This window comes from Pleurodeles waltl, chromosome 9 (genome assembly GCF_031143425.1).
Source record: "Pleurodeles waltl isolate 20211129_DDA chromosome 9, aPleWal1.hap1.20221129, whole genome shotgun sequence".
Classification (NCBI taxonomy): Eukaryota; Metazoa; Chordata; class Amphibia; order Caudata; family Salamandridae; genus Pleurodeles; species Pleurodeles waltl.
In genome coordinates, this window is record NC_090448.1 from 665,671,018 (window position 1) to 665,683,975 (window position 12,958).

The 12,958-nt window shown below is 43.3% G+C and overlaps 1 protein-coding gene across 5 annotated transcripts in view; it reads right to left on the reverse strand.

The window, feature by feature from the left end:
• Positions 1-12,958, reverse strand: part of SYMPK (symplekin scaffold protein) — a 1,084,618-nt gene that overhangs the window by 930,113 nt on the left and 141,547 nt on the right. For all 5 annotated transcript variants that reach the window (XM_069207742.1, XM_069207740.1, XM_069207741.1 and 2 more), the window contains 2 exons: positions 4,903-4,976; positions 2,055-2,181 (listed from right to left, as the gene is read on the reverse strand). In XM_069207742.1, the coding sequence (XP_069063843.1) occupies positions 2,055-2,181; positions 4,903-4,976 (201 nt within the window). The remainder of the gene's footprint in view (positions 1-2,054; positions 2,182-4,902; positions 4,977-12,958) is intronic.

A 12,958-nucleotide genomic window follows, 5' to 3' on the forward strand; every position in this document is an offset into this window, starting at 1 on the left:
CGGGATAAAGATCAGGTTCTGTATCAGAAGTTGCTTCTGCATCATATGTGTCCCAGGGATCATCCTGTGGTGGGAAAGTGAAATAGTCTCCCTCATTAGTGAAGTGAGCCCTCAGATCGATATGGCGCAGGGGCATCAGGTGAAGCTGATGGTGAGTGTGTGTGGCATAGCTGGTGCTGGGATGATGTGGCCTTGATCAGTTTTTTTTTCCTGCGCTTTGGTGGAAGTGGAACAGCCAAAGCCTCTTCGAAAGACAGCTGTCTCTTGGATAGCTGGGCACAGTTATGTGGAGGTCTAGCAATTATGCATCTAGTATCGCAATGGAACATAATGTGCTTTTGCCTTTAGTCAATTTCCTCCTGTAAGCGTTGAAGCACAGGTTCCACAGGCTCCGACCTGTGTGCTTCTTTGGTAGATGGAAATGTTTTCAGCTGTGACGCAGAGGATTTCGGTGCGGGTGTTTCCAGTTGTAAAGCAGCTGTTTGCAGTGCGGACATCAAGCAGTGTTTCAATGCAGTGGGTTTGACCTCCAATGGTGTGCCCGACTCCAAGGCAGGAGGGATGGGCTCGGAAGTATGCAGCCTGGGTAGTTTTTTCAGCGCCGAGCTGAGGCTGGGTGCATCTGAGACAGATAGTCGGTGCCAACCATGGCCTGAAGGCAGTGGTGGCTCAGCAATGGCTTTAGGTCTGTCTGACATGGGAAGTCGACCCCTTCTAGTTGTCTGAAGAGGTGGTGTGGTGGTGGTGGTGGTGGTGGCAGCGGTGGTGGTGGTGGGGGGGTGTTAGGGGGAAAAGTACTCATAACTTGTTGACCTGGTGTGAGATCCTGCATTTTGATCTCGGACCTGGAGCTATCGTCAGGGGAGAAAGTCCATTCATCTGCAGCCATCACCGATGCCTGCATCTCTTCTTGATGGTACGCTTCCCTGAAGAGGTGAGGTGTTTCCAATGATCTGACAATCACGAAGAGTCTTCCTGACCTAAAAGATAGTCAGATCTCGGAACTAGCCTCGTCATGCTCAGGGGAGAGGTACAGGTTACACACCTGGTGGAGGTTGGGGTGCGGATCCCTAGTGTGACAGGGGACAGAATCAAAAAGGTGTCTGGTCCATCACCGAGTGGACATGGTACGGGAAGGAACGCCAGAGAAGTAAGGTGCATCCCGAAGGGCGATGTCCAACGTGAGGCCGCAGTCAGCGAGCGTCACCCCAACAAAGTTGACAAAATAATGAGAGAGACTGAGAAAGGACCACGATTGAAACAATACAGACAGAGAACAGGTATTACTGTTGAACCGGAGCAGAGGAGCACACGTCTGAACTAGTCAACAGAAGTTATCACACATTCATTTAGCATGGACATCTCACTATACTACGCTATGCTTCACATTTCATCCTCACCCACCATGGGAAAAACAATCCAACAATGGAGTTGATGACCATATGCATTACTACCAAGAGGAGGAGTCACCCTACCTTGTGACTCAAAAGACACTCTTCCAAGAAAAACAACTTCCATACATCTGAACCCAACACTAGATGGTTGGAATATGCTAAGCATGTGTATCTACAGCACACATGCCTCAAACAGTTTTTTTTCCCCTCCAAGGAGTCTTCACTTCTCTTTATGTGGCCAAAAGACTTAGACGTGGCTCAAAAGACTGCAACAGAGCATTAGAATGAAAAAAGGTTTTGGCTGCACCAGAAAGACAGGCCAGTCTGAAAGAGAATACATTTGTAAACTATGTTCAACTGTGCAACTACAGCACATTTCTTTTTATGACAATATCAGGATGTATAGTGGTCGCTTCTGTTAAATGTACTAGCAGAGATAACTAAAATTTCCATGGTCCTGGAATTAATAAATTTGGTCAAACGAGTTGTAAAATAGTACCATCTGTCATACCGATAATTCAGTATTCACTTGAAAACATTTTTTTTTTTTAAAAGCAAGGTCATTTATTAATAGAATAAAAGTGTCATGCAACCTACTCATGCATGCTTAAGTAGGCAAATAGGCAGCTAACGGCTCTGAGCCAACAGGGGACAACTTACCTGTAGAGCCACCTTGTAGAGCTGAGTCATGGTTAGAATGGCTTTCTTCACTACGTTCACATTCTCATCTCGCAGTAGCATGTTGAGGTTGGCAATAAGCTTCATCAGTAGTTCATTGTCACGCTTGCTGGAGGTAGGAGATGGCAGAGTTACTTGCTTGTAATCCTAATTGTTTATTATGGAAATCTTCAACTAAGGTGCACCACAATGATCACGCTCACCACCTCCAGCCCAGAGTAGAATCCTTGATAATAGAAATACTCAATTCTCTGTACACACGGACCCATTATGTGCGCACACACACAAATGTATATAAAAATTATTTGAAAAGTAATAATTTGAGTAAAATGTCAAACAAAAGTAATTGTGGCCACTTTACAACACTGAAAATGTAATATTGCATCTTTAAGGTATACAGCAGCTCCAATGCTTCAAAAAGTCCTATATTGGTATTTAGATTCAGTTCATTAAAGTGGAACAGTGGGATCCTTAACCAATTTCAATGTCAATTTCAAAGTCACACTTTAAGAGGAGGTAGTAGGCAGTTTATACATTCAGTGAAGTCCTAGGATGTGGTATCAGGAGTACAGTAACCCATCCTTCTACATCATGGATATTTTCATTAAACAGAATAAAAAGCTCACCCTTTTTAAAGATAATGCAGGGACTATTGTCGGACCTCCCCTTGGGCAGGCTAACAATCTCTCATTAAACCCTGGTACTAAATAATGGGATGCCGTTTTACATCTTCTGGCAATACATTTATGTTGTTTTGCCAACAGCAAGTCCTTGACAAATCATTTCTCCTGTTGGGCCTCAGAGAGATTTATTTCAGTCCACTTGGAATGCCTGGGAGACAGTCAGTAGTAGATACCTACAAGGGAAAGAATAGGAGCCAGCCCTAGGGTACCCAAAGTTCCTTTCCTGAAATTCAAGACCCAAGGAAATGTATTACATACTGCATACCTCTCCCTAGAACGTAACCACAAAATGTACCTAAACGTCTGCAGCTTCCTGCGCCCACTGCAGGGCTGAAGCTGTGGACTTCCAAAATGTCCTCTGGGATTGCCTCTAGTTACCACCCTAATGGACTGAGGAAATGCAAATGGTCAATGGTCACTGGCATCCCACAAGTGGATTTTCGGGAGGCAGGGGTCCTCGACATTTACAGGAGGACCAAGAGAGCTACGGTGGCTACTCGCTTCCTCGATCTAGCCCTAATTTTCGCAAAGACAGTAATCACCATTACATGGGGGGGGGGGGGGGGATAACACATTTCCCATGCACTGAGCTGTGGATCTGCGCCTTGGTGAGCTGGACAAAGGCACAGAGGACCACCGGGGAGAGTAAGAGGGGGGGATGGGGAGAGGGGGAAAGATGGAGGGGGAGATGGAGAAGGAGATAGGGAGAGATGGAGAAGGAGATAGAGAGATGGAGGGGGAGATGGGGAGATATGGAGAATGAGAGATGGAGATGGAGATAGAGATGGATCCATCCATCCATCCCCTGGTCTCTCCTCTCATAGTAATTCTCACTACCTCACCCTCCCTTATAAACCTTATGGATTCCCCATACCATTTCAATCACTTTCCTCCTCCCTGAGTCACACCAGTTCATTGACATACAAAACCTCATCTAGTGTACTAATGTTACCTCTCCCCTCCCTCACTCCCTACCCTGGGCCATCGAAGCTTAGCCATCCCCCTCCCCCAATTCTGCTGGCACATAATTTCTGAGCCCACCTGGATTTTATAAGGGTACATTTTGTAAGCTCTCCCATTTGAGGTACTTTCCATTGCTTATTGTTTCGCTTGGGTTTTCTTTGACATTCAGACATGACATATTCCAACAATCGGGCAACAACTCGCAATCACATGAGTTGCCATTATTCTAGCTTTAAATTTGTTGCAGATACCCCACTGTCACAGCCAGGGTTCATTATGACAATTTTAGCCTGGTATCTATACAACGTTAATGCTGCACCCAACAAGTACTCTTTAACAAATCGTTGTACCAAATGTATTATTACAGTCTAAGAATATGCCAATAAAATGTTTTTGTTTTTTTTATTAAATAAGTGAGATCCATTTCCAAGAGGATCACAAAATGTCAGCCAAACAGACTGCAGAAAAACATTACCCACCTGGGTACATTATTGGGAATCTGAGAGTAGGCAACAGTATCTAGTAAATAAGGTGCTATATCTTCAGCCAACAAACAGCATTTGGCCTTCACTGGCACCCTCAGAGCATTAATTAACCCTGGTCTCAGGGTCCTGTCATAGTATAATCCATTCACAAAACCATCTTAAACTAGGTAACAACATCCAAGTTCATTCCTATGTAGTGCTGGGGATTGGCCCTTATGTTGGTATGGTGATTCGAGAATGAACGTGAATGTCAATTTCAGATGTTGAACAGCTTCAACAGCAGGATGATACTTGGAGAGTTCATTCTCAGTTGCTTCTGGAACAGAGACTTGGTGCTTATGGGGCATCTGAATCGAGTCAGATTGTGAATCTCTCTACAAAGGTAGCAGAAATGTACTTCTGATAATTAACTGGCAGAATTGTTGTCACCAGTTCAGTCACAGTAACATGGATAACTGGTTATGTTCTCAGTTGTCATACTTCAGTGTTAAAGAGGAAGAAGGTGTAGCACATGCAGAAGGAACCCTGTTGTCGAGTGTTAAACATTGGTAAGCAATACAGCCCAATATTTGGTAAAGTCTGGCTACGTTTTAGGAAGAATCACAAAGGTAGCCAGAGTGACATTTAATGAGGAAATTGATGTAAGGAATGTTAAAGGACTGGGAAAGCAGAAAGATGAAATAGGATGATGACACTTACCAAGCCTCTTCTATGAAGCCAATCACAAACTTGCGAACGTCAATGGACTTGTCAGTTTGGAAGGCAATCATTTCCTACACAAGAAACAAAAATGATTGATAGTACTGTGGAAAATAACATTGACTAAAATTTCTGAAGACTCGCTATACATACTGCATTTCACTTTGTATCATCAAATGAAACATACCCGATTCTAGGAAAAAGAATGGCATTTGAAATTACATATTTCTCAAATCAGTACTTTTCACCCATGCTTTATATGTTTATTATTGCTCAATACGAGCACTAACTTTTGTTGCTCAGGACAATAGCCACCTTCAAAATGAAGCTGCATTTATCGAATGATTGAGTTGTGCTTGGTCCTCAGGCACCATAGAAATAATGTTTTTATTCCGGAGGATAGTACTTTGAATTGATAATGTTTTTTTGTTTTTTTACACAAAGCTTATATATTTTTTGTGCTTTACATTCATTAAGATATGCAGTTAAACATCCTTTAAGTCTATACTAGCCATAAAATCTCCTTTTTGCAATTGTGGATTAACTTCCTGCAGAGTGGTCATCTTGAAATTTTGTCTCTTTATGAACTTGTTGATAAACCTGAGATCTAGGATTGGGTGCAGGAGGATCTATCCACTTTTTTTTTTTTTTTTTTAAGGACACGCAGCGGGTTACATGTTTGCAATAATAAAGAGGAAAAAAAAGCAAAAAAAAAGAAGCATAAATACATCAATATTGTCGTACAGGTGAAGCAAACATTCTGAACAAGAGTCAATGATAATGGTTTCTACTCTTAGGAATCTCATAAATTTACTTATATAGTCAGCACATTCTAGGGGCCCAAGAGCCATACGGAGAGAGGTGCCCAAGCTCTAGTGAATCTTTTACAGGCCGCTGCTCCTTTTAGTTCATACAGGCTATTCTCCAGGTGATGGGTAGCACCTTCGCTCCCAGTCTAGCATGTCTCTACATGTATGATTTTGAAAAACGATTCATACTACCTGACTCTAACCCCTACTTTGACAACATTAAATTATGGCGCCGTTATATTGACAACATCTTGGTCGTCTGGCAGGGCCCCATTGACGAGGTAACAGCCTTCACCACTTGGGTCAATAATTTGGATCCCTTTTTGCATTTTACCTCCTCGGTCTCAACCACCACGATCCCCTTCTTGGATCTGGTGATCAGCATTGAAGGGGGTATACTGAAGACTTGTACATATCAAAAAACCACAGACCGTAACAGTTTATTATTATATGACAGCTACCATCCCAAAGCACTCAGAGATAATTTACCCTATGGCCAGTTCTTGCGGCTACGCCGCAATTGCAGTAACATCCAGGCTTTCGACATACAAGCCACAGAATTAAAACGCAAATTATGTGACCGCCATTATCCTACCAGAGTGGTCAACACCGCTTATAAACGAGCCAAGTATAGTGACAGAGAGTCACTACTTCATACGGCCCCTAGAGGTCCGACAAGTAAATTAACCTGTGTCACCACCTTCACACCATTGTCTAATACTATTAAGAAAATCATCAATAATAGATGGGATATTCTCTGCAGTGGCGGGGAGGACTTCTCCAAGCCTTTATTTGCTTTCAAAAGGACTACCAACTTGAAAGATATCTTGATCCATACACGACCCAGACCACAGTCATTGCCAACTAGACAGAGGACCCTCTGGGACTTACCACCAGTTAGTGGACATTACCCTTGTGGCAACTGCAACGTATGTGCACTCACTAGACGGATAGAAGCTTTAGATTTAGCACCTATTGGAAATTGGCGACTACTTAAACATACCAACTGCAACACTAAGAATTGTGTGTATTTGATTACTTGCCCTTGTGGCTTACAATATGTAGGGATAACCACCAGAGCGGTCAGAATAAGAATCAATGAGCACCGCAGCAATATCCGTTGTGGCCGTACCTCGACGAAACTGAGTATTCATTTCATTGAGGTACAACACAGCCCAGATGATATGTGGTGGGTCGTACTACAAACATGCACCCAAAATAGTACTGAATCCCTTTTTGAACTAGAGCAGCGCTGGGTATTCAAACTAGGGACTCATCGCAAGGGACTAAATGATGACATCCCATGGACAAGCTTCCCCCAATGATGTGGTTATCAATACTTAGTCTGTCACTGGGGACTCACTATAGTGTATGAATGGCCGTGTGACCACTCTAATCTACTATAAAAAAACGACCCCCGTTAGCTCTATGATTAGTGATAGGATCAACTAACACCTTAAAAAACACTACAAGTTAACGCTCTTCGCCTCCTGCTGATAGTGGAGCCAGCGGTGCCAACCGTCATGAGCAGTTTGTGGATTGACTAACATTTTAGATGATGCATTCAAAGATGGCCACCACTGTCTACCTCCAGCGTGAGCCTGCAATACTTTGAGCCCATCTTCTATGTTTAGCTACTACGAAGGCCGTGCGTGGGACGCTCTCGCGTCACCTAGCAACACGCACACCGGCCCTCGATCACCGTTTCCGGCCGTATTGGGTTTATTCCGCTTGGTACGCGTCTCCCATTTACCTTCGGGAGCGCGACCAAGGGTAGGTGCAACCACCCCCAGCCGGATACCTAGAAGTAAGTGCACGTTAGACGGCTTCCGACTTATTTCGGCATATCTTTTTTATGACCTAAACAAGTATGGAGTTAGCACGCCCTCCGGGCCCCGTCTACTAGTTTTATGCTACTCGGCATCTCGTGAGAATTGTAATATGCAACAAAATTGACAGGCACTAATTGTTTTTTTGACATTTGGGGACTGCGGTTTTTAATTGTTATAACCAGCACACCCTAATTAACTCCAGGCTTACGATCGCCCTTAATGAACTTTTCTGCTATTTGACTAGAGTAGGATCACTGATGTTGGACAAGAGGTGCTACTACCCCTCTGTCATTACTGTTCATGATGCTTGTTTTAACGTTTTTCAGTGTACTAGAGTTGTTATGTTTCACAACGTCTGTAAAATTTATTGTAGACTCTCCATTGGGTTTGTCACTTTGCTCTTTTAAAAGCTGAGGGAACGGAGTTTCTTTGTGACACTATTGTTAACATTGTTATTTATTTTCTAACTTCGTTTTCTCTTTAAGTAACCAACAATTAGTGTGCTATGTGATCCTGGCTGTAAGCTTGCGTGATCCCAGGAAGCCCTTACTTAAATTAGGAGGGTAAGCAGATATAACTTTATCGTATTAATATGGCATGGGTGTGTAATCACCAACACTCTCACCGTTTGCCACACAGTTCATCTCACGTTTTGCTTTAATTTCAATTAATAATTGATGTACTGATTTTTTCCAGGGCGACGAATAGGCATTAAATCTATGGTCATAATGGACTGATGTAAGTGACTGACGTTACCTACCTTTTCTTGACTGTCAGATTTGATATGTTAATAGCTTACTCAGCTTTTAGTAGGAGGAGTTTCTTTATACTAGGTCCTGAGGAAGCGTCATTGGATCCATGTGGACCGCTGAGACGCGAAACATGTCGACCCAATTCTTGAGGTGGGTTTTGTAATTTCCTGACCCCCCATTACAAGACAGATAGTCAGAGAGTGGTTGATCATTATCTCTGTCCCACTCTTGTGACGAATATTTTAATCTTGGCCTCTACCCTATACAAATAGAATAAAGTTAATCATACAGTTAGGGTTCTGAACCAATTTTAATTTCCGTTTTCAACCCTCCTCGGTGTCTTCCCCTTGATTTTTTTGAGGGTGAGTGTGGCATCATCGAGAAAAGATCTCCGGCAAAGAGCCCCCCGTTGGGTGGTGCCCGTCAGACATTGCAGCGCCAGTCTGACGAGGAGCCTGTCCGATGATGAAGCATGACACCCAACTGGGTGTGTGAGGACTCGTGCTCCTAACTAATAGGATCCCATAGCACTTGCCTTACAGTCCCCTGGTTTTTTCTCAGGAACAGTGTATCACATTATTAGTATTCTCCAGGTGATACATAGATAAGAGTTGTGAAAACCATTGATTGAACCGTGGGGGATCAACATCACGCCACAGAGATGCTATGCAGTTACGAAATACTGACATTGCTATGAACAGAAAGTATCTATCTCGACTATTGCAGACTGAATGATCAACTCCCAGTAAAACCATTTGAGGTGTCAGATAGATAGACTGTTTCAAGATTTTCTTCAATATATCGGATATCCCAGTAATCAAACTTCCCAGTTTTACACACTGAAAGAACATATGACAGAGATCTGCTTTCGGGCAACCGCATCGTGGACACATAATTCCCGCCGTTTTGCCCCAGCTCGCAATCTTAGCAGGTGTATAATATAAATTATACAATACCATAAAGTGTTGAGCTTGCGGGCCAGCAGACACTAAAACCGTCCGTGCCATTTCCATAGACTCACAAACCTCTGTCTCTTTAGCTCCAACCCGTGCTTCCCATTTTTTAACCAATGTCGCCAGGTCATCTTGTATAGAATTTAAAAGCAGTGGATACAGATTTTTAATACCGCAGCTAGTGGGGTGTCGTGAGACTTCCATTAGCTTAATCTTATCCGTGTGCCAACCTTGGATCATACTAGTTAGTAAAAAGGCTCTAATCTGTAAAAATTTTAAAAAGTCTATTTTTTCCAGCGCAAATTCCGCACTCAGTTCCTCAAAAGATTTGAGGTGGCTGCCAGAGTGAAACAAGTCCCCGACTTTGTGAATACCCCGATTACTCCACCTCAAGCAATAGTGGTCTTTAAATACTGCTGGAAGCGTGGGGGTAATCCACAAGGGAGTGTAGTGGCAGATTCGTCCTATACCTATCTTGCACTTAACCTGGGTCCATGCCTTAAATGCAGCATAAATTACCTTAAATTTAACCTTTTTATAGTAGCTGGGTTCCAGAATCCGCAGGAAGACTGCGTCTGCTTCTTTGCCCAGAATCAGGGTATATATCGAAGGGAGAGCATCTTGCCCGGGTCTATCCGTAACATAAAGTATCTGTGCATACTGAAGCACTGCTGCCAAATAATAAAGTTTAAAATTGGGAAGTGCCCACCCCCCTTGCTCTCTTGGGAGAGTCATATAATGGAAAGCCCGGCGCGGCTTTGTATAGGACCAAATGAAGCTATTAACCAATCCCTCTATTAATTTAAACCAATCTTGCCCAATCTCTAGGGGGATTGTTCTAAAGAGGTAGAGTATTTTGGGTAGAAACACAATTTTTATCACATTACAGCGTCCCATGAGTGACAAGTGTAGATTGTTAATGCGAGCGAGATCTTTCCTAGTCTTTGTTAAAATTGGGCCCATGTTTATTTTCACCACTTCGTAAAGGTTTGCTGTAAGTTTAACACCTAAATATTGTACCTGTGTCAGCACCCGCTCGTCCTTAAAATCTACTGATTCATTCACCAATATTTGGCATTTAATCTTGTTCAGCAAATAACCAGATCTTTTCCCAAACTGCAGGGCTTCCTGCTCTATTTCCCATATAGCAGTCCTGGGGTCCGTGGTCACCACCGCGATATCGTCTGCATATGCTAAAATCTTAGTACACCCCCCTTTCAATGAGACTGGCATGATCCGACCATTCCGGATCATTTTCCTGATCAAGGGATCAATATATAGCGCAAAAAGCAGTGGTGAACACGGGCACCCTTGTCGCGTGCCTCTCTGAATATTGATTGAGGACGACTTTAGCCCGGCAACTTGTATCGTAGCCGTTGGGTTTTGGTAAAGCTGTTGAATTGCCTTGACAAACCCGGGACCGATGTTATTTTTACGCAGGACAGACCATAAAAAGGGCCAATGGACCCGATCGAAGGCTTTTTCCGCGTCTAACAAGATTACTGCCATGGGAAGCCTGGCTATTGCACTAACATCAAGTAACGTAATAACTCGTCTTATATGATCTGCCGTGCTTTTCCCCGGGATGAAGCCATGCTGCCATGGAGATACTAAGCCTGAGATTACCAAACTCAAGCGGCTAGCAAGTATTTTAGCGTAGATTTTGGCATCGCTGGTAATTAAAGAAATTGGGCGATATGAACCAGGCTGAGTGGGTTCCTTGTCCTTTTTCAAAAAAACTACTATCTTAGCCTCCCCCCAGGAGGCCGGTTGAGGAGCCCCTGCTTGTACTTCAATAAATAAATTAAGTAGCTGTTTACATATCTCCACAAAAAAACTTTATAGAATTCTAGTGGCATTAGATCCCCCCCTGCCGCCTTCCCACTAGCCAAGGCACGAGTTGCTACATCCAATTCCTCCAGTGTCATAGGTGCTTCTAAAGCTGCCTTATCTTCCTCTCTTAACTGACCTGATATCTCATTGCCCGCGGCATCGATCCCTTCCTCTTCTTGGGGCTGTTCTTCCTGGGTATATAATTTTTGATAGAATTGTCTAAAGACTTCCATAATCTCAGGATCGTTGTGTACCATCCGCCCTTCTTCATTCACTAAGCTTTTAATACTCCCAAATACCTGCTTTTGTCTTATTCTTAAGGCCAGCTGTTGGCCCACTTTCCCGCTTTACTCATAGCATTTCTGACGGTATACTAAAAATGTTGCAGCAGCCTTATCCATGAAAATCTTGGCGGCTTCTGCCTTAATGATATTCACATCGCACAGAATGTCTGAAATATCTACTCCACTGCGGATCACTTCCCCTAGTCGCTGCTCAGCTTTAACCAGCTTTGTCTGAACTAATTTTAGCTGATCCGTGCGTATTTTCTCCTTTCTTAACCCATAGCTCAGGGTTTCTCCTCTGACAGCAGCTTTAAAAGTATCCCAAACTATCTGACAAGAAGCAGAACCCTGATTTATCTTAAATTCTGGGATCCATTCCTTCATTTTATGGATATACACTGGATCAGCTAATAGTGTCCTATCAAATGTCCAAGATCTCGGCTGCGGGCCCTTTCTCCCTGTCTCCAAAGCCAAAACCAATGGGTTGTGGTCTGATATAATTCTAGGAAGTCTATTGACCCCTATTTGGTTTTGTAGAGAGGCTGTCACAAAAAAGTAGTCTAACCTGACTAATTTCTTATGCGGAGCAGAGAAAAAGGTGGACCCTGAATCCTGCGGGCAACACAACTGCCAGACGTCGATCAAGCCATGATTAATGGCCAATGACTGAAGTGCCCTAAAAACTTTGTTTTTTCTACCCAGATAGAGTGTTTGTTCCTGAATGGGTTCTTTACTATCTAAATGTATATTGAAATCTCCACACATTATGATAGGTGTTGCCCAATTCGTAAGTTCTAAATTAAGCCAATCCAGTATCTCTGGATCATCTGTGTTAGATCCATAAATAGAACATAGAGTGAACCTTAGTCCCTTAGCCGAGCATTCCAACAGAGCAAGCCTGCCAAGATTATCAGCAAATTGTTTATGTATAACCAGAGAACTGATCCGAGTTAATATCGCTAAACCTCTAGTGGTTGTGTGTTGTCGTGTAAAAACCGCTAGCTTCCACCCATAAAACTCCATTAGCTGCTTTTGTGTACCTGGAATATGTGTTTCCTGCATACAAATAATATTGACATTCCATGACTTGAAAACCTCTCCTACAAACTGCCGCTTCTTGTTATTATTGAGCCCACAAACATTCACTGTGGCGATACGTATTTCACTTTGCTGTCCCATTTTTATGGATGCTGATCCTTCCAGTTCCCCTGTATGCCTTGTTTGACTTTGCTGCTTTCACACCCTGACACCTTTTCCACTGATAAGAGCCATCCCCGCACCCCCTGCTGCGTGTCCCATTATCCTTTTTGTCCCTGTGACCCCCGCACCCTCCTCTAACCCACCCCCCAACCCTTACCCCTACAAATGGAATCGCCAGGCTTCTGAGCCTGTAAGATGGTAATTGCCAGTCCCGTTAGCCCACCCATACGTAAAACACCTTCACACACTTATGGCTTGCCAATCAATACACGCGGCCCCTCATCTTCACCCTCCCGATCAAAAACCCTTAACCGATAGATGTTCAAAAAAAACAAAAAAACACCCCAATCAGTATCACATACATTTACATATAAACAACTATTCACGGCAGTC